The 21476-nt window shown below is 41.5% G+C and overlaps 1 protein-coding gene across 2 annotated transcripts in view; it reads left to right on the forward strand.

Annotated features, from left to right (window-relative positions):
• LOC140561894 (corticotropin-releasing factor receptor 2) overlaps positions 1 to 21476 on the forward strand; it is a 147827-nt gene that overhangs the window by 85544 nt on the left and 40807 nt on the right. For both annotated transcript variants that reach the window (XM_072687146.1, XM_072687145.1), the window contains exons 4-6: positions 2431 to 2537; positions 7479 to 7596; positions 12139 to 12292. In XM_072687146.1, coding sequence (XP_072543247.1) covers positions 2431 to 2537; positions 7479 to 7596; positions 12139 to 12292 — 379 coding nt within the window. The remainder of the gene's footprint in view (positions 1 to 2430; positions 2538 to 7478; positions 7597 to 12138; positions 12293 to 21476) is intronic.

A 21476-nucleotide genomic window follows, 5' to 3' on the forward strand; every position in this document is an offset into this window, starting at 1 on the left:
TTACGACATTTAGTTCTTCTCTTATCTTACAAAAGTGCTCAGCTAGAAATAACCTCATTTAGTTTGAATAGACTAAAAATTCAAAGCTCCTCTAATCTTAGACTCTACTAAACACAAGTCAATAAGGAGACCATAGTACTCTTCTCTTCGCCTGAGTACTCTCAGAAGAGGAGGGTCTTCAGTCTGGGTTTGAGGACAGTGAGTGTTCGGACACCCAGGGGAAGTTCGTTCCACCACTTCGGTGCAGGACAGAAAAAAGTCTGGACGCTCGTCTTCCATGGATCTTAAAGGATGGCGGGTCGAGCCGAGCCATACTTGAAGCTGGAAGGGCTCTTGGTGCAGAACAGCTTTTGACCATCGCCATCAAGTCCAGGCTGGTCCAGTCTTGGCTTTGTAGACCAGAGTCAGGGGTCTGAATCTGATGACCTAGGCAGCAGCTAAAAGAAGCTACAGTGAAGAGAGAACGCAGCAGCAGAGAAGGAGCTGAACATGGCTGATCTTAGAAACGTTGAAGACGACTTGACCCGTGCTACTGTGTTCTGGATGAGTTGAAGGGGCCTGATGGTGCGCAAAGCGAGACCAGCCAGAAGAGAGCTGCAGTAATCAAGTCTTGACAAGAAACAGATTGAGCACCTGAGTGACTCTATAGAGAGGAAGGGGTGAATTAGTCTTTATTCCATGTATTGTTTGAGTTACTCAAGCTCCTTTATAAAAAAAGAAACATACATTTCCTAAATTTCGTAAATTTACATCCCATCCCATGTCACGCTGTTATGGATGAGATGACTAGTGGATTGGGGATGATGAGGTGGGTTGGTGATCATTCAACACCCTGACCTCACTAATGCTTTTGTCACTGAATGCAATCAAATCCTCACAGCAGTGCTGCTTCAAAATCTAGTAGGTAGATCACATCTAATGGAATTTATTCATCGCTAATTAGAAGCTGAAAAGCGCTAACAAAGTTCACAGTGAATCTATTTAGAAAATAGACCCATTGATGAGATTTTCATTTGAAAAATATCTCTTTACACAAGGCAAGGCAAGTTTATTGGTATAGCACCTTTCATACACCGTGGCAATTCACAGTGCTTTACATAAACAGAAGAAATATGAGGACAAAGAATAAATAAAATGAAATAAAATGAATAAACGAATAGATAAATAAATAATAGTCTCTGCTGTCCCACACTTATCAGCTGTAACTGAGCAAATTTGTAATTTACAAGAAAGACCAGCTTCTGCGCTGATAATCAACCCTTTGGGAAACCCATGCTAGCATCATTTTAAAACCTCTAGGAGTTTATAGAGTCCTTGAGTCATTTCCAGCACCCTAAGTGAGGAAGAACAGCAAAGCTCTAATCAATTCATTAATCGTTGGGAAATTATTCTAGCAAATAAATAAAAAAATGCTAATAATAATTAGAATTAAGTTCACTTTTTGTTTGTTTGTTTGTTTGTTTTGGTTGGTGGATGTTTGGTCACATATTGACACATTATTACTTTGAAAATTAAAGTATTTAATGTAAACTTTTATAAAATAAAAATAAAAATCATTTAAAAAATAGCACAAATGGTTCTTTTGAAGCATAGACCTTCAAGCCTATTTTGTTGGGATTTTGCTGCGATTGGAGGGCTGAGTGATGAAACAGGAATGAAAGAATAGGATTAATTTCTGAAATAGAAATGCTTCAGCTCAATCCCGAATAGGAAATTGAATATATTTAATTGAACGTAATCTCCTGAGACCCGGACTTTTGCTTGGTGTGCATTTTTAATTTCTTCTATTTAGGATTAGTAGGACATAACAAGTTTAGAACCCTAAACTCTTTAGTTCGATAGTCTTTGTTCAGGAAGTCATTTTTGCAAAAACAATGTCCTCATATGAGGCCAAAGAGTTAAAGTGTTAAAAAATGAAGTATCATGGTGCAGAGAAGCAGAAATGTAACGCCCCCATATGAGGACGTAGGGTCTCGAGGTTAAAACAGTTGTGTCCGGTGTGGTTTTGGCTACCAAATCACAATAGAATGACCAGTTAGACACTGATAAGATGTGACTGTAGGTGATAAATTCATGCTCGATAATTTGCACAACAAGAACTGACGCTTAACAGAATAGAACTGATCGAGCTTCATATGTAGACCATAAACCGTTTGGAAATGCCTGACTTGTGTTTTACTGAACAACAACTGAGACCTTAATTAATCCCTGAATGCTTAAAATAAACACTTATCTATTTCTCTAGGAGTGCTTTCACCTCCTTAACCCCGCCCCGCCCCCCCAGTCAGTGACAAATAATGAATGAATATGAGGGCAGTGAAGTACCTTCGGGGGTGGACTAGCTGTGGTCTGACGGTCGTACTGTGTATGATGTATGATGAAGTGTTCTCTTTATTAGTTACTCAGTCATGATCTATGTTCTCTTCACAGAGAAAGTACCCAATGCACTACAAGATCGCCCTCATCATCAACTACCTTGGACACTGCATATCAGTAGGAGCTCTCGTCGTGGCCTTCATCCTGTTCCTGTGCTTAAGGTAAATGCATAGCATCCATAAGTAGGGATGCAACGATCCAGCTTTTTCAGTTCCAGTACAGATACAGATACATTCATATTAAAATATATCACTTATTGAATAAAATTATGAACAAAAGTGAACAGTTTGACTAGTATAGGTGCACATATCTCTCACTGTACTACATACAGCGGAACGTGTCTACTGTTTACGTGTTTACTTTGCATATCGGTCGATACCTGATGCAGTTCAAATACCATTGTTGAATTAATAAACCGTATCCCTCACCATGTGGGAGAGACTTAAACCATAAGGATCGACCTAAACATTACTTTACTAACTTTGTACAACTAAATATAACAAATGAACACACAGATATTAATGTACTAAATTGCTATTTCTTTGTCACTAAAATAATAAACAGTTGTTTAGGACCCTGAGAGGGCATTCAAATTCAAAGTTCTTAAAATATATAAAAATTAATCAAATATATCAGCCAGAACTGAAAACAAGTAGCTTCACTTTGTCAAACACACAAGCATTTTTATTTTAAAATTATGTGAATAATAAATAAAAAAGTAATTCAAAATAAAATCCAGCAGCTAAATCTGATAGTTGTCAGCTCTTCGGTATCGCGCCCTCCCCCGGGGCTTATACGAGGACTTTTGTTTTGTGTTTTCGTTCATGTTTTGATTCACAGACTCGGTTCATGTTCATTTGCATTCATGTATGTTTGGTTCAGTGTTTTGATTCATGTGTTCTGTTCAGGTTCATCACGTCTGATTGTTTCATGCATTTCACCTGAGGCTGGGGGTACTTAAGGGGCTTCCACAATAGACTCAAGGCCGAGAATTAAACGCATTGGATGTGTTGTTTAAGGAACAAGTACCTCAAGGTTATCTGAGAGCTTACCTTCCGAGATCTGGATAGCGTTAGGTCAGCTTCTGCTCGACTCCGTCGACTGACGAGGTTCGCTCGTTTATCCAATGATACTGTTCATGGTCAAGCTCCGATACCAGGTCTGTTCAGCATTGCCATTTGGGTTCAGCAGCTGAAACCCCCTAGCTCTCGTTCCAGCTAGGCGACCCTCTGCCATACAGCAGTTCCAGGTTGAGTCGGCCTAGCGACTCTTGTCTAGTAGCTGGTTCCCCAGCTAAACCCCCGGTCTCAGGTCTGTTTGTTTTCGCCCTCTTGTTTGCCATGTTCTGGTTCTGTTGATCAATGTACTCAAGTTATGCTCTTTAGTTGCTGCCCCTTTTTGTCTCACTTGCCCCCTTTTGTTTGTCTCATTTTGTTAAATAAATTACTTGCATTGAGTCCATCTCTGCGAGTGTTCATCGCTCTGTGTCTGGCCTAACCCGTCATGACAAGAATAAATAAGAAACTTGGTCAAACATACAACCAGTGATCAGAAATAGCAAACATGTAAACATTTAGTGCAGCCTCACACCAACCAATTAAAGTGAAAGGATCGGTTCCATGGATCGGTCTAATTATCTGATACCCCATCCAGCTATTCTTTTTTATATCGGGACCGATACCCGATCCTAATATCGAATCGGTGCAGCTCTATCCATAAGATCAGTGTGTGATCACTATTAGGCCTTAATTAAAGCAGCTCTGGCTCTGATGCAAGGCTCACAATGTTCTTAAATGTTGAAAGTCCTTCCTCTAATATAGACATTAACCATCCTCAACTTCATTAGTCTTCAAAGTGAAGTCTGTCTAGCTCCAAATGACCTAAATACGAGGAGAGTGCATTTGCCTGATGTTAAGAGTTGTCATGTGGCCTAATGAGAGCTGCTGCAAGAAAAAGCACCGTTAAGCCTGAAGTCCTGTGTCTGGTTCCTTTTACGATGGATGTTCTACAGCTCGAGAGCTTTGACTGCTTAATCCATCTGCTTCTAAATGCAAGCTATTGCTAAACGCTACTCTCTGCCACACACAGAGCTGTGCTGAATCAAACCTCAGAAATGATGCCAAATGATTCCCTGTTTTTAGCCCATAGCGTGTAGACCTGGACTGTCACAGGATGGACATTATGATTGGATGAATGCAGTTGTATGGGGAGGAGGTGGTAGGCAGGAGTGCAAAGACTGATGAACGCACTGCGGAATCATTATTATATATTATATTTATCCAGAGCGACTTACAAGGTTACTTGTATCACAGAGGTGGGTCAATGTAGTGTTAGGAGTAATGCCCAATGACTCTTAATGGTGTAGCACAGCATAATCACCCAGACCGGGAATCGAACCCTGGTCTCCTGGTCCACATGGTGCTGTAACTCAGTGGAAGGTAGTGGTGTTATTTGTTGCGCCACACCAACCACCAACCAATCATATTTCACAAGCTCGAGTTCCACCCAGAACTCTCAAGCCGTAAGGCATTAGCAGGTTAGCAGCATGCCATGCGAAGCCTAGCTCAAACTGACTGGCGTCTGACTATGGCGAGTGCAGGTGGCACACAGGAAGTGAAAGATCTGCCTGCTTCTTCTTTGAAATCAGTCTTTGATTCACTGTTAGACTGCGTTTGCACCGCTACGGTGTGGCAGCTAACTGACGTGAACACATCCCTTCTTCACCTAGCTGCATTTGGGCATTGATAAAGGTGTAACTTTTACAGGGGTGGGTGATATGGTGAAAATATTATATCACGATATTTAAAGACATTTTCACACGAAAACACTATATTAACCATTATGTACGTGATGACAGACAAATGCATCAGTAGCCACAGATTCTTAAAAACTATCAATATAAATATAAATATAAATAACTGTTCAAATACTTTTTAAGCACTGACAGTATCCTTGACATGCTTAGGAAATCATATTGTGTATCACGAAAACCAACATTTATCACGAGACAATGAATTATTGTCATATTGCCCATCCTTATTCCTCCTAAATCAGCTAATTCTAAAAATCCAAAACCAATATATATTATATATATATATATATATATATATATATATATATATATATATATAAGGTTTCAAATAGTTTATTTTCAAGGGTGACGGGATAGAGTTGATTAGTCCTTATGTTCAACATTGGCTATTTCATTGGATATTGGCATCCAACCAGATGTGCTCATATTGGATTTGGAATTTTTGAATTTCTGCTGTTAACTATACATCCCTTCACCGGAACATTTGACTACGGAACGAATGTTTCATACATACTATTGTAGGCCCTTATCACAGAGACACAGACCATCTTCTGATTGGATAGACACATTGCGTTGGGCGGTTTCATTTGCATACAGTTTGCCTCGACTCGACTTTTCTCCGTACCACATCCCCAGGACCCATCACGCACCCCTTAAAACGAATGGGATACGCTGCAGTGTGTCGACGCACCAGAGCAGTGTAAATGCCATGCTAAGCTTAGCTCAGGCTGATTGGCGTCTGACTACAGCAAGTGCAAACGACACACAGGAGCTAGAAAGCCAGACTGCTTTTTATTTTTATTTGATTTTGTGATTTTGTATTTTATAATATGAGATGCTTTTTTAAATTTTGTGGCTGATTGCCTTTCATTTAATCAGCCTTACATAAAACGTTGACCTGTGTGAGAGTGTGTGTATGTTCACAATTTCCATATTACTGCTTGCCACTCTGCATGCTGTACTGACTACCTCAGGGGGGCGCTAGACAATACCAGGTGAGGACATTACCAGGTAATGTACTCGACTGCTTTTTTCCTGTTGGACCGAACTCGTACCGAGCCCACTTGGAGTACACCCTAGTACACTCCCAGTACACCCTTAGTAGTGTAAGTCAAAACCTATTAGTCTGACAGATAAAGTGGACTGCCAGATGTACTGGGACATTTAGTTACTTCAATTATTTTTCAATTTTGAGGAATAGAAGGAGGCAAACTCTCTAAAATGTGTGTGAAAGGTGTGTCCCTACTGCTTGAGCACATTTGTGTTCTGGGAAATGCAGTAAGAAAGTGTAACAGTGTACCTGTGGTTTTCCAGACTTGCTAAAGCAACCTCATTTAATTTTTCCTGTATTTTTAAAAGCCCAGTCTGATGTGAGGGTCAGCACAGCTCTGTGTGTGGCAGAGAGGAACATTTAACAATGACTTTAAATGGCATTTAGAAGCAGATGGATTTTAGCTGTCAGAGCTCTACAGCTGCAGCAGGTCTGTCTGTGGGTCTCCTGTACTGCTGCTGAAGACCTGCATTAATGCCTGAAAGTTGGAAATCGCTTATTTTTGGCCAGTATAAGCAGTGTTGGTGCAGGTATATGATTCCATATCATATCCTTTACTACAACAAAGGCAGTGGTGGCTCAGCGATTAGAGCTCCGGGCTATTGATCACAGGGTTGTGGGTTCGATACCCGGGCTTGGGCAAATTGCAGAGGGCACATTTTGCTGTACGGCACCTATACTAGTCAAAAGGTTCACTTTTGTTCATAATTTCATTCAATAAGTCATATATTTTAAATCCATATATGTCAAGGCTTTTGTGTTTTACTTTTGAGAATCAGAAATCCAGAAATCACATTATTGGAATATATTATTTAGAGTTAAATACTAATCAAACAGTATAAATACTGTGTATCTCTCAGTCTAGCACAGCAACCAGAATGATTGATTGTATACACCTGTTGCTGAATGAAACACCTAAATTCAGTGAATTAGGACATGTGTCCCAATACTTTTGTCCATTTGTATTTAGAAGGTCCTAGAAAGTCTAAAAAACCTGGAAATTCAGAGGCTGTTCTGGAAATGCTCTGTTTATTCATTAACGGGTTCAGTACTTTGTGTCTAGCTGATGTATGTCCTTCGGGCAGGATAGGACACCTCCACCCGCCCCTCTAGATGCAGTTTGTTTGTGTGTTTTTCTCATTAATATTCACATGTTTATGCATCTCATTCATCCTGGAAACAGAGCTGGCCAAACACGAGTCGCCTTGTAATCCACACTCTGTTTCCCCTTGATTCCAGGAGCATCCGGTGCCTTCGGAACGTAATCCACTGGAATTTAATCACCACCTTCATTCTGAGGAACGTGATGTGGTTCCTGTTGCAGCTGATCGACCACAATATCCACGAAAGGAACGAGGTGTGTTGGCATTCTGAAGCCCCTCACACTGCACCCCCACTCGTCCCAGCGTGACTTCCCAGGTTATGACTCACTCCTCACTCCTGCACCCGTGCTGTCTCTCAGAGCTCTGCCACAATAATGAGTTGTAGAGTGTCAGCTGGGAGAAACGTCTGCATCGCATTGCCGTACCTGCTAGGCTCACACCATTAAAAATAAAGGTGCTGTGTAGGGTTTTCGAGCGATGCCATGGAAGAAGCAGGTTTGTTATCATAAAGTGTGTGTGTGTGTGTGTGTTAAAAGATTATTTTAAAGGTTAAAAGTTCTTTACCAATTTAAAGGTTACACTTACACTCACATCTCTTTTACAGAAATGGTTCATCTGTGGCATCGCTTCAAGAAACACCTTACTGTTAATAGTGTAAGACCACCATATTAGCAAAGGTGCATGCACTGCTGCTGACACTGCTCAGTGTCTCTACTATGCATCACTCATCACTGTTAATGTTAAATTAAACCTAGAACAAGAGAGTGAAAGATCACAACAGAAAAAAGGTCTAAAATTATTATAAAATAATAATAATAATAATAATAATAATAATAATAATAATTATAAGATAAACAAAGTGTGCAGTTCCTGCAGAAATTGCAGGTTTGTGATTTAGTCAATTGTTTGATTTATAGCTATGAGATAGATGATCCAGATAGATGATGAACAGGACGATTCCTGGGCGATTGTTGTTGCTAAGGTGTTGCTAGGTGGTTGCTGTGGTGTCCCACGTGGTTGACGTGATTGGTAGGTGGTTGCTAGGTTGTTGTTGGTATGGTGTTTGCGAAGGTGTTGCTGTGGTTTATGCTAATACCTTTTGTGTAATACGAAATCTTAGGGTCCGAAAATATTTGGCCAAATGGTGAAATACAATCAAGTTTGGCTAATCGTGAGGTGCCAAAACTTTTGCCCTAAAGGTGATTGGTCCAAAAGCTCGTCCAAGCTCAGACGGTGCTGAAAAACAATGGAGAGAAATGGGGTGAGGGTTCGAGAAATGGGTGAGAGAGGGCCGTCATCAGAGTGGCCTTTCTGAACAGTCCACCCTTCGTTCCTATGTTGGGAAAACGTACAATACGTTTTACGGAAGCCGTGAGCATAAAGCCTGAAACTGCAATTGTTGCTTCTACAGTTGTGGCAAATTTGTTGTTTGTGACCTGTAGAAAAGATTGATTAATTTAGGTCAAAAGTTTACGGACACATTCCAATGCATTCCTATGGTAGGGTTTTGACCACAAACACTGCTGTGCAAATATTATTGCACTTATCCAAAGGGAATATACATGCATGCTATTCCAGATCAGGATGGACATGTCAAGAGTTAGAATGGCGTCGACTTCTCGAAAAATGTTGGAATGTAGTGAAATAATAATAATAATAAAAAATATCAAAATAATATAATAATAAGCGTCGGGCTATTGATCACAGGGTTGTGGGTTCGATTGCCAGCCTCGGCAAGCTGCCACTGTTGGGCCCTTGAGCAAGGCCCTTTACCCTCTCTGCTCCCCAGGCGCTGGAGTTGGCTGCCCACCACTTTGGGTGTGTGTGTGTGTGTGTGCTCACTGCCCCTAGTTCACTGGTGTGTGTGTGTTCACTACCACAGATGGGTTAAATGCGGAAGACACATTTCGCTGTACAGTGACAGATACGTGCACCTTTACCTTTATAATAAAAATAATAATAAAGAAGAAGAAGCGCAATAACGTGTTGCATTGCACAACACTCTAATAATTTTCTTAATCAGTTATAATAATCTAATAATAACAACAATAACAGCAGACTCCTCCTCTCTAAAATCAGCTGCTCTTAACTGAAGCACTTTATGTAAGATGAGGGTCTGAAGCAGGCTATCATGCTCATACTGCTCTACATTAGCAGGAACAGAAAACGAAGAGCTAACGACTTTAATGGTAGAGATGCACTATCCCAGCACCACTGACTGGGTACAAAAAAAATAAAAAAGCTTCACAATCTCTGGAGGTCTACACCTGTGAATTGTAAGTGGTATCTGCTGTCTCACTGTGGGCGCGTCTGACAGGCGGTGGTCTTTGGAAGCTGCTGCATGTTCTCGGCACAGCTCTCTCCTCGTTTAACAACAACTCGAACAGTTCCACACAAAAAACAGGCTGGCGTTGCAGATTCAGGCTTTCAGAAAGCTCATGCTGGAGCAGAGAGCACTTGTGCAGCCCTTAAAACGGTCTGAAATCAACATCAGATTGGCTGAGGCTTCAGGTAATCATGCAAACTGCTCGTAGGACCGCCAGTATGTTTGGGAGACGCAGGGCTGTAAGAGACAAGTCAACAAGAAGGTGGCACAGGGACAGCAGTCTTAATAAGAGCTTAGGAAAGCTAGAAAGTACAATCTGTGATGCAGTAGCATGACTGTGAGCGCACATTACAGCCCCAGTCTTCACACATGGACGTCTGAGAGCTGAAATGGTCTTATTTAGTGTGTAAATGTACCCTCAGCTCATTTCCAGGGCTGTTTCCACTGTAACTCTTTATTTACAGGAGGATAGATTAGGTGTTCAGTCTTCTGTACAGTGTAAAAGTTGTAAAGATTTGTTCATTATGAGCTTCTGATTATGATGAGGAAATCACTAATAATTACATTATTAGTTGTGTTTATGCACAATTTTAAAACTTACCACCCTGTTATGCAAATTATTGAGCAGGAATTACTACCATTACATACTGTCAAAGTGTCTAATGAGCAGCACTTTAATTCCTGGGAGTTTAAGAGATGATAAGAGTTCGATAATCACAAATACACTACCAGTCAAAAGTTTGGACACACCTGGTTGAATGTGTGCTGATCACCATTGTGACACGAGCCCTGGGGAAAGGGGCGTAACCACTGTGACCTGATAGACAGCGGGGCCCAGCGACACACACAAACACAGGGCTCAAGTGACATCAAACATACATCATTTCAAGTGCCCTCCACCACATCTGCACTTATCTAGCAGTCCTTTGGCAGCAGCGCTCCCAGGTGTGGCTGGGCATGCCCTTTTTAATGCCTATACGGCATCAGGGCGTTGTAGGATGGCACCATGGTGTGAATTGTGAATTTCCCCACTGCGGGACTAATAAAGGATTATCTTATCTTATCATGGGCATGCCCATGCCTCACTTCCGCCTCCTCAATAATATTACACACATTTGATCCAATTGCTAGGGTGACCACGTTTTTTTTTTTTAGAAAAGAGGACACTGGGGACACAGGGGTATCCACTGTAGTTAGGACGTTGTGGCTGGGGGATCCAGGTAGGCCTAAATTTGTAGGACCATGGTGGTGTGTGTGTGTGTGAGGGTGGAAGTATCTCTCAGCCCATGCAGATACAGTTAATGTTAATGAAGATTAATACACTCATTTAGCAATTTAGCAAAACCAATAATAGCCTTAATAAACCAAATCACCTCCTTTCAGTCCAACTCACAACCTCGGCCTACCTGAAACCCCCCAGCCAGCCAGGAGTTTAAGGGTTAAACTATAATCTGTCCGGCTTGCATGGGCCTGATGGACATTACAAGTGCTATAATTTCTACTTATGAGTCTCAGGATCAGGACCGATCCAACCATATGTTAACGGATCGGGCATTGGCTATTTTAATCCCAATCAAGTTCTAAGTCTTGATTTTAACTATGGTGTTCAGAGCGCCATCTGGTGTCCTCTAGGCACCATAACAGACATTAGCCCAGACATTACAGCACAGCCGGCTGCAGCAGCAGCAGTGTGGACATTCTCAGAAGGTAAATAAAGGAGTTGAGGTTCTGCAGTGTGGAGCTATTTTACAAACAGACCATAATATCTGACCCTTTATAAAACTCTCACTGTTCTTAAACCAGCATCCATTCAGAACCGAGTGGAGGCTAACGCTAATGCTAACACACACACAGCACACTCACCCACTATAAACCAGTTATTACACACCAGTAGACCAACAACCACAGATAGCAGTCCAGAGTGTGTACCACTACACACACTCTCACACACACACAGTGATTAGACTGCAGTGTTGTAAAGAAGGTGGGAGCTGATTGATCAGAAAATATTAAACACTATAAAACATCATTTTAAGAAAAGTCTTGACTAAACTAAATCAGTCAGTCCAGACATTCTGATTATAGAATCTGATACTGAAAATAAAGTGATTTTACTGATCAAAATTAATCAGCAGCTCGTCTGATCTAAACTGTGGAGCTGGATTATTATTTATACACGCACACAGATTGGATCGGATCGGCTGATACTCAGCTTTAATAGACTTAGATCTGGGAGCCCAATGATCTGCTTTCTAAGCACCGCAAAAGGCTAAGACCTTTAGACCTGTGTGCTCATCAGACAGTGAGAATTACCCCTCTATCCCTTTAGTCCTCAGTTTTGATTTGAGTGTTTTTAATGGCAGCAGAAACAGAAGCTATTATCTTTGGGTATTTTTAGGTTCCACTGTTCTCAGTCAAATCCATTCTTGGCTTCTAATGTCTGTCTTCTCCTCTCCTCTCTTCTCTCAAGCCCTGGTGTCGCCTCATAACCACGATCTACAATTACTTTGTGGTGACCAATTTCTTCTGGATGTTCGTGGAGGGCTGTTACCTCCACACAGCCATTGTGATGACCTACTCCACGGACAAGCTCCGCAAATGGGTCTTCCTCTTCATCGGCTGGTGTGAGTACATTTCCTCCTCCTATGAATCCTGGGTCCGGTTCATTTGAAGAATGAGAGTAATTGAACCAACGGCGGCTAAACGAACCAGGCTCAGGGTCGCTCCTGACCACAAAATCTATAGCATCAACCCTGCCCGCTCGCTCCACCATCATCACGCCTTCCACATCTGCCCGCTAAGTCGCGGGTCAGCCTCCGTGCAGACCGGCCAGCATTTCTGTGCTTTACCTTCTTCTGTCTGAGGCTTTAGTTTAGCTGGGCTGTGTCCCAAACCACATGCTACCACACTACTACACAGTGTTTAAAAGAAGCCCCCATTAGACCTGCATTCACCAGTGTAGCAGCCTCGGTAAAGTAGAGACGTGTGAGTTGGGATGCAGCCTCGTTAAATATTACAGCACTAACATTGGGGTTGCAAAGGGGTGGAAATGTTTTGATACATTTCCAAAAAATTACCGGTAACTTTCCATTGGAACTTTAGCTCGGGAACTTTGGAAATATTGCAAATATTTGGAATATTGTTTCCATGGAAATTTGGGAATTTATTGGAGTTTATTGGAATACATAGAAAAAGGGAACTTTATCATACACTATCATAAAGGTACCATTTTTGTGTCGACTGCAGACATGAAGGCATTACAATACAAATAAATTTACCATTTTAATTAATGGGAATGAACGGCTTATTATGGGAATGAATGGGAATAAAATGGGAATATTTGAAGCTAAATATGGTTGGTAAAAATCTACTGAAGCATAATCTTGGCTAAAATAATTAGATATGACACCAAAACAGTTGAAAAGCAAAGCTGCTCCTCAATCTCAGGCACATGGCACATTACACACTGCTATTGAGCTACTGAGACCACAGCCCCTGCTGCACAGTCCAATCCGCCATCACGTGTCCAGATGATTTCTAGAAACCAGCTGGGATTGAGGAGCAGCTTTGCTTTTCAACTGTTTTGGTCTCATATCTAATCATTTTAGCCAAGATTATGCTTCAGTAGATTTTTATCAACCATATTTAAGTTTTTTAGCTTTAGCTTTTTAAATATTCCCATTTTATTTCCATGAATTTCTGTTAATTTCCATGGTAAATTTCCCAGCTTCCCAGAATTTTGCAACCCTAACTAACATTAATGACAAACAAATAACATGTGTATGTTACCAACATCATGGTTTAGTCCTGACATCAAGGCAGTGTGATTTAATCAGGTTTAAGAGTTCTGGGCTTCACAGCATACTGGATGAAGATTCCCCATTGAAATGACAAGGTAGTACCAGGACTAGGCTTAGTCCCTGTCTGGGAAACTGGCCTTTAAATGTTTATTTTTATTTATATATTTATATTTATTCTTTAGTTATTGCATGCATTACGTCATATGTCACCTTTTCCCCCATTTGCTTTGATTGCAAATGTTAGTATGAACACAAAGCAAACCCGGACTAAAATTCAACGATGTATCATTTTCTTGCTGGATCCGGACCAAGAGAACTGAACTAGTTTAAGTACAAGACCAGATTCTCCACAAAACTCCTATTAATATGTGTGTAGAAGAATAAACATGCGGGACAACAAATTAGGGTGTTTAATCAAATAGATCTGTATTTTTATTTTATTGCACTCTGAAATCATCAGTTCAAACTAAAGGAAACCCGTCACCTTCCCAAATGTGAAAAACGATGCCTAGACTTTCTGCATTTGGCCTACCCAAATGCCAAGCATGCTCCCTGGGGAAAAGTGTCTAGATGGCTTTACTGTTAAACAAGCATTCAAAAACAAAAAATCTGTATTTTGCCAAAATCGTATTTAGGAACTTCACAAAGAGCAGCACCACTGGCTAAGAAATAATTACTGCTCGTATGTTATGCTAATAGGGGTGAGCATGCTGTAAGTTCGGGCTGTGGTGTACTTGATAATGATTGTGTATGCGTGGGCACACAGCTGCAGCACAGCATTGTTCACATCCTCATCTCCATATGCTTTGTTTATCTGGAGGATTAAATCTATCCGCAGGGAGGGGCGGGAGGTTGCGAAGATCGTTGCTAATTCTGATTTCGTCAATGTAGATTGATCGATTCTTTTATTTTTGGTTTTGCACTTTCTTTGAGAGTGTTCACACATAAACAGCTATAAAAATCAGCAGATTAAAGTAAGATATGAGCGCAAACATTAAAGTAATGTGCCAAAATAAAGTGTACAGTGTAAATATGAATATAAAATCAGATTGCACTGTAATCAGACCTACAGAAAAAAAACACACACCTACACCCAGCCCACCCCCTTCACCCATATACTATCCTCCAATTGTGTTGCCAGCTCTTCGCAGGGGTCATCAGGTAGGCACCTCCCTTCGTAAAATCTAGGAATATAGAAGTTGAGAAATATTTACAGGGGATTTTGCACACTGAAAAATGTCATCTTGCGTATTTAAGATGGCAGTAACTTCAGGCTCCTGCAGATGGTGCTGCATGAGGATGATCAGGCTATAAATACCTGCGGGGTGTGTGATGGGATTTGTAGATTGAGGAGAGGTGGTACAGTGCAGTAAGGGTCTCTTGGAAGTATGGAAAATGGGTCGCAAAGCAGATGCAGTTAATGATTGGCTAAAGGGAGTGACTGGTCTACCAGCAGTGGCAGACTGACAGACTGAGGGACCGTTGGCAGGTTTTACAGCTTGTGAAGGAAAATCGCTTCACTTCCAGGCAAGTACTGCTTCTAGACGTCAGCGCAGGTTCCTCACCACCAACGTCTGAAAGAACCCTCCAGAGTGAACTGCAGACCATCAACATACAGAGCAGAGAGTCACGGCACGAGGCCTTCACTCACTTCAGCTCAAGAATGAGGATAATCTCCTGTAGGCCGGGATTTTTGCCACTGCTGGTAGACCAGTATGACCGTAAGCTTCCATACACCTGCAGATTCAGCAGATTCAGCTTCTTCCTTTGATTCTTTATAAAGCCAAAGGTTTAGTCTATGGCATGTGTGAGAACGCTTCCTGTTATCTGGGTCCCCTGTCATGATCAATGAATGTGTTTGTTGGGATGTTTGCCTCCCCAGAGGATGCCACAAATGCCCAAATGGGTGCCACTAATTACCAGAGCTGCAGCTCTCCATTACATTAAAACTGAGAGGCCTTATGAAAGGCCTCGTTCGGGCCTTGGTGATTACAGCCAATTACAGAAGAGCTTTGATGTCCTCTCTGTCTTGTCTCATACTGACAGTGCATTCTTTCAGAGTCCCAATCAAACACAAAGTCTCCCAAACACATGCGAAGCAAAAGCAGTAAAGGACGACAGAGTGGAGCGAAATTGGGGGTGGCATGAGCGCGAATCTGCTTTTGTCTCACTTTCAGTTGATAATCAAAGGGGCCGAAACCCATGTCATGAAGTTCAGCCCACACGACTCTACAAAAGCTTCAGCACATCAGCTAATAAACTGATTATTTTCCCACTGATCCTTTGTTTAAAGTGGAAATCCCTCTCAGCCCAGGAGGCCTTTTAGCTAGAAGGCCTGGACGAGAAGGCAGCAGTGTCTATGTGTGTGTAAGAGTCACTCAACAACATGGCATATCCTTTACATCCTTCAGTGGTGAACCGGGACTGTTTGGGCTGTAATAAGGCCTTGAGGTTGGGCCACAAGCCCGAGAGAGGTCTATTTCTGGATGCTCTGCTCTCGATCCAGTGCACCTTTCTCTGTACCAGGTCACCTGCAGTTCACCTGTGCGTACCTGGCCGTAGTTCTCAAAGGTGCTGATCCTGTGATTTGGGCAGGGTTGCTTTTCCAGCACTGCCTACAAACTCCTTACTCTCTCTCGAGGTAAAGAGAGAGAGAGGTCTATATTTGGATACTGTGCTTGTTACAAATGGGGGGAAACGGTGGGCTCAGAGTGGGGTCGTGAGTTTGAATGCCGAGCCATGGTGCTTTGAAATCAGTTGGTGGAGCCTGAGAGATGGCGCTCTCTCTGCCTTTATCACTCTGGAAGCGATGTTGGCCAGCACAGGTGTCTGCACAGTATCTGAACTCCAGGTATGCACAGGTGAACTGCAGGTGACCTGGCACAGAGAAAGGTGGGGTGCAGCTGGTGGGGTGCAGCTGGGGAGCTTTTCTCTGAGCATGTCGACTGTCCGGCAGGGGGGGGAAACACCTCTATGGATTCTAGTAGTGTGTTAGCATCAAGCTAATGGTACTACATTAGAGCGTTTTTGCATGTTCTAGATAAAACATAAGCATCCAAAGCTTTTGAAAGATGTTGTAGAGCGTTCTGGCACAGAGCTGCCAATGTTCTCCATTTCGAACAACTGGTAATTAGCTTGGTAATTAATCTGACAGGCTTTCAGTACTACCAGTGAAGTTCTGACCAATGGGAGAGCTCGTTTAGCTGTATCTCTGCCTAGATACCACTGAGAAAACAGTTTTGATTGGACAGTTTTTTTGTAGCTTTTTACAAGTATATTCCCCATTTCCACCAAAGCTGAATAATGTAGTGTATGTAGTGTTAATGTATACTACATGGACAAAAATATTGGGACACATACACAGTCCACATACAGACTCTTTTATGCCATCCTATTTTAAACCCTGGGCTTGGTTCCCCTTAGCAGCTCTAATAGCTTTGACTCTTCTGGGAAGAGCATCCCCAACTCCCCAACCCATCCCGAAAGGACTGGATGGAGCTCCACCACCATCATTCCAGAGATCACAGTTCCTTCCACTGCTCCACAGCTCAATTCTGGGGGGCTTTATACCCCTCTACTAGCCCACGCCTGGCATTAGGCGATGGGATGTCCACAAACATTTGGACATACAGTGGACCTGTTTAGGAGTGATTTTCTCCTGTTTTTCACTTTGAGTAATGCGATCTGAAGCTGAGGGCTGTTGTGGGACATGAACAGCGCAGTATAGGGAGCTCTGAGAATGAGGCTGTATGGGTTGCTTCAGGACTCGAGTACGGCTGTGAGTCGGCCTGGGGCAGTGGTGACACACTCCTTCAGCCATTAGCACATGCATAAAACATACTCACCCACGGCTGAACTGGAACACACACACATACACTGTCAGCTGACCAGTTTAGAGAGAGAATGTGCATGGGTAAGAGAGATATAGTGAGAGAGAGAGAGAGAGAGAGAGAGAGAGAGATTGAAGGGTGGTCATTTACCTGAGCTAACTCCCAGCTTTCTGCTTTTATTAGAGCTCCTCGGCAGCAGAGCAGGTCATACAGTCACACACACACACACACACACACACACACACACACACTTTACCCACAGATTGTAAAGCCAGGTGAGCACTGTGCAACCTTCAGCATCTCTCAAGCTCTGTACACCTCCCACTACACTTCCAACAGTTGCCACCTTCTTCTTTCATATGTGGTTCTGAAATCCGTTACGCAGCAATGCGACTCGATCTGAACAGCCAGATCGGATTTCATGCAAGGGAAAACGGAGACAGCAGCAAGGGAGGTGTTCAACGTCGGGAAGGTGAGGGGTGATGTCTCTAAACAAAACAAATTTAAAGGCCCATCTCGCAGCCGCTGTGAGTTTAGAGAAATTTCTAAAGCAATGGCCAAACGTGGCCACAGGAGGGCGCTGCTGCTTCAGCGTCTAAAGGAAGTTTAAAGGAAACAAAGCCACAAACCAACGAATAGTGTTCCCTTTTTACAGTGAGCTCAAACGCATTCTCGGTGATAAGCCCAGCTGTCAGCCACTAAAACTCCTTGATAGCTTCTGGACTATGAAGCACGTGAAGCACTGCTTTTTTGTGCGTGCTCTTCAGTTTAGGAGCATGAACTGTTCAGCTGTTCAGATGAATGTGAGATATCGGTCACATTTGGAACTAAGCAGTGCACTTCATTATCCCCAACTCCCCAACTCATCCCAGCAGTTTTGGATGGAGCTCCACTATCCATCATTCCAAAGAACACAGTTCCTCCACTGCTCCACAGCTCCTCAATGCTGGGGGGCTTTATACCCCTCTACTAGCCCACGCCTGGCATTATTAGGCAGCATGGTGCCAATAGGTTCATGTTTTATGTACTGAAGTGTTGCACTAGTACTGTAGTATTCTGATGTATGTATATATATATATATATATATATATATATATATATATATATATATATATGTGTGTGTGTGTGTGTGTGTGTGTATATCTAAAATATCTAAAATATCTAATTTCTTTCCGAAAAAGCACCACATCTCTCGGTAATGTGTTGCAGGTACAGATGCTTTGGTGTTCACATGTTTATTTATTTTATTTGCATTGGAGCCACACAAACCAGCAGAGGAAAAAAGTTAAATCTGACATCATTCCTGGACAAATATCATTATCATATCATATCATTACTGGCAACTTTTCATAATTGTAATAAATAATTGGATTTCATTCATGAGGGCAGCATCAGGTGCTGGACATATAGAAATCCCAGGTTCAACCAGTTTAAATGGGGAAAAGTTGACCTATCTGTGTCCCACAAGGCCAGAGAACTGTCAGAGGATGTGGGAACTGAAACTGTAAAAAAGGATGGACAGTCTCAAGGCTTGCTCTCAAGTCCATCTCCAAAGATCTCAGTGTCCCTGTGTTCACTGTGTGCATCAGAAAGTTTACAGCATGGCATTGAAGCTAACCCGGTTCTTACACTGGATATCCTGACCTTGAATTCTGGAGGTCTCCAAGGTAATGGGTCTTCCAGCAGGACAATGAGCCAAAAAACACCCAAAGATGAATTAAGATGGAGTGCTGGAGGGTTCCGAGGTGACCAGCAAAGAGTCCAGACCTAAAATCTATAGAGGTCCTGTGGAGAGGTTTCAAAACATCAGCTGGGAGAAGACACTCCTCAATTCTGAGAGACCAGGAGCTGCTGGCAAAGGAAGATTAGACCCAAATTCCACTAGAGTAGTGTATGAACCTCTGACTGATTTCAGCTATTGTTTACCAAAGGGTGTTCTACCAAATATGAAGTTGGGGTGCCAACAATTTTTTTTCAGTCCATTTCTGGACATTTCTGCACAGAACTCCATTTCTGGAGTTCTGTGTGGAACGATATCAGATTTGACTTTTGTTATGTTCTAATGCAAACAGTTGGGAACAATGGAATACTAAAGCATTTGTAACTGCATCAAATTTCCAGGAGAAGGGATGCATTTTCTGAAAGACGTGAAGGGGTGCCAATACTTTTGGCCATGTAAGAGCGTGTAAGAGCAGATCTTACAGAGTGTGGCTCAGTAATAAATGTATATATTATACAAGTTTCACTTTTTGAATGGAATTACTGAAATAAATCAACTTTTTCATGATATTCTAATTTTATGACCGGCACCGGTAAATAATATTTAGTTGCAAGAACCAAGAACACATTAAATCCTGATAAATGTTCTAAACTGGGAAGATATTATAGCATTATAGTTAGTTCCGACCTTGCGGCGTGATTGACTAAGCCACACTCTAAGACACACTCTTACCAATAACAGCACTCCAAACTAATACCTGTAAGAACCAGTCCAATTTATTGGGCTGTAACCTAGCAACAACCAGGTGACAGGCCAATAATAATAGTGTGTGAGTGTGTCAGGCCGCACAGTGATTGACAGTGGCAGCTTTTATATTTTGTCAGAGTTGAAGCGGTGTATTATATCTGTGTATAGATGAGGGAGTACACTTTGGGAAGTGCACTGGTGAGTGTGTCTGTGACTTTTCCAAGCTCACGTATAACTGAGTTTCCTCTTGCTTCCTCTTTGGCTGTTGCTCTTCACTCGCTCATTAGACTTCAGCTGACCTTCATTGACAGGTTCTTTGACAGCTCACAGAATTGCACCTCTGAACTGCTTATGCTACACTAGTGGTCATAACTGGGTCAAGTGGTCTTTGGTCAGTAACCTGGCAGAGGTTGTCACATTGCTCTGGCATGTTGCTCTAAAGAACGTTGGAACCAGAATAATCAGACATGTTTAAATGAGGGAAATCAGATATGTTTGAGCTTGGACAATTACATATTCCTGTTGGAAAATGTGATGTGGAAAAAAAATCTGATATCTGAACTTGGGAAATCAGATTAGTTTGTGTTTAGGAAATGTTTTGTTTCAGCTGGCAATCTTATATTTGAGCTTGGAAAATCAGATATGTTGGAGCTTGAAATTCAGATATGTTGGAGCTTGGAAAATCACATGTTGGAGCTTAATAATATTTCCACTGGAAAATCTGAGGTGGTCTGGGGTCTGAGGTGGGAAAAATCAGAAGTATCTGAGCTTGGGAAATGTTTTGTTTCAATTGGAATTTCTTATATTTGAGCTTGGAAAATCCTATATTCTGGAAAAAATATCTATATTTCCACTTGAATTTCAGAAAATCCGAGTAGTTTAGGTTTAGAAAATTATTTGTTTCCACTGGAAAATCAGATATGTGTGAGGTTGGAAAATTAAATATATTTGATATTTGAAAAAAACAGGTATATTTGAGCTTGAGAAATTGCTTGTTGTAGCTTAGAAAATCAGATATGTATAAAGTTTTAAAATCAAATATATTTGAGCTTGGAAAGTCAGGTATGTTGGAGCTTGGAAAATCACATATGTCTGTATTTAGAAAACAATATATATAAGATATGCCTCAAGTTGAAAAATCAAATATCTTGCTCGCTATCTATGCTTAGAAAGTCATATACATATGTTGGAACTTTAACAGTTAAACATTTATGTTTAGATACTCAGATTAGTTTGAGTTTAGAAAAGAATTTGTTTCAATCTGAAAATGTTTGGAGAATCACATATTTCTGGATTTATATACATATATATATATATATATATATATATATAAATATATATATATGAGCATTGATCAAAATCAAATGTGTTGGAGCATGAAAAAAAGAATTCTGAATTCTACTTTGAACATGTTTAAGATTACCTTTCAGAAATCTCAGAAGGTCAGAAGGCCCATCATGAACACAGTGCTTTTCCATTTAATTGTTTACAAACAGGGATGGGATAAACAAAACAATTAGGGCTTCACAGCACATTCCTTCAGACTGCTGGATCTCCAATCTCTCCCCTGCAGAGTGGGATTAAGTTCAGTCTGCTAGCTGTTTCAGCCCTGGTGGGTTGCTGTGTGTCACAGCATGCATCTTCTCTTTGCTATACCATACTCTCAACTAATCACACTCTCTGTGGCAGTTATTGCAGGTTGCTGTTTACT

This window comes from Salminus brasiliensis, chromosome 9 (assembly GCF_030463535.1).
Source record: "Salminus brasiliensis chromosome 9, fSalBra1.hap2, whole genome shotgun sequence".
In the NCBI taxonomy this organism is placed as follows: domain Eukaryota; kingdom Metazoa; phylum Chordata; class Actinopteri; order Characiformes; family Bryconidae; genus Salminus; species Salminus brasiliensis.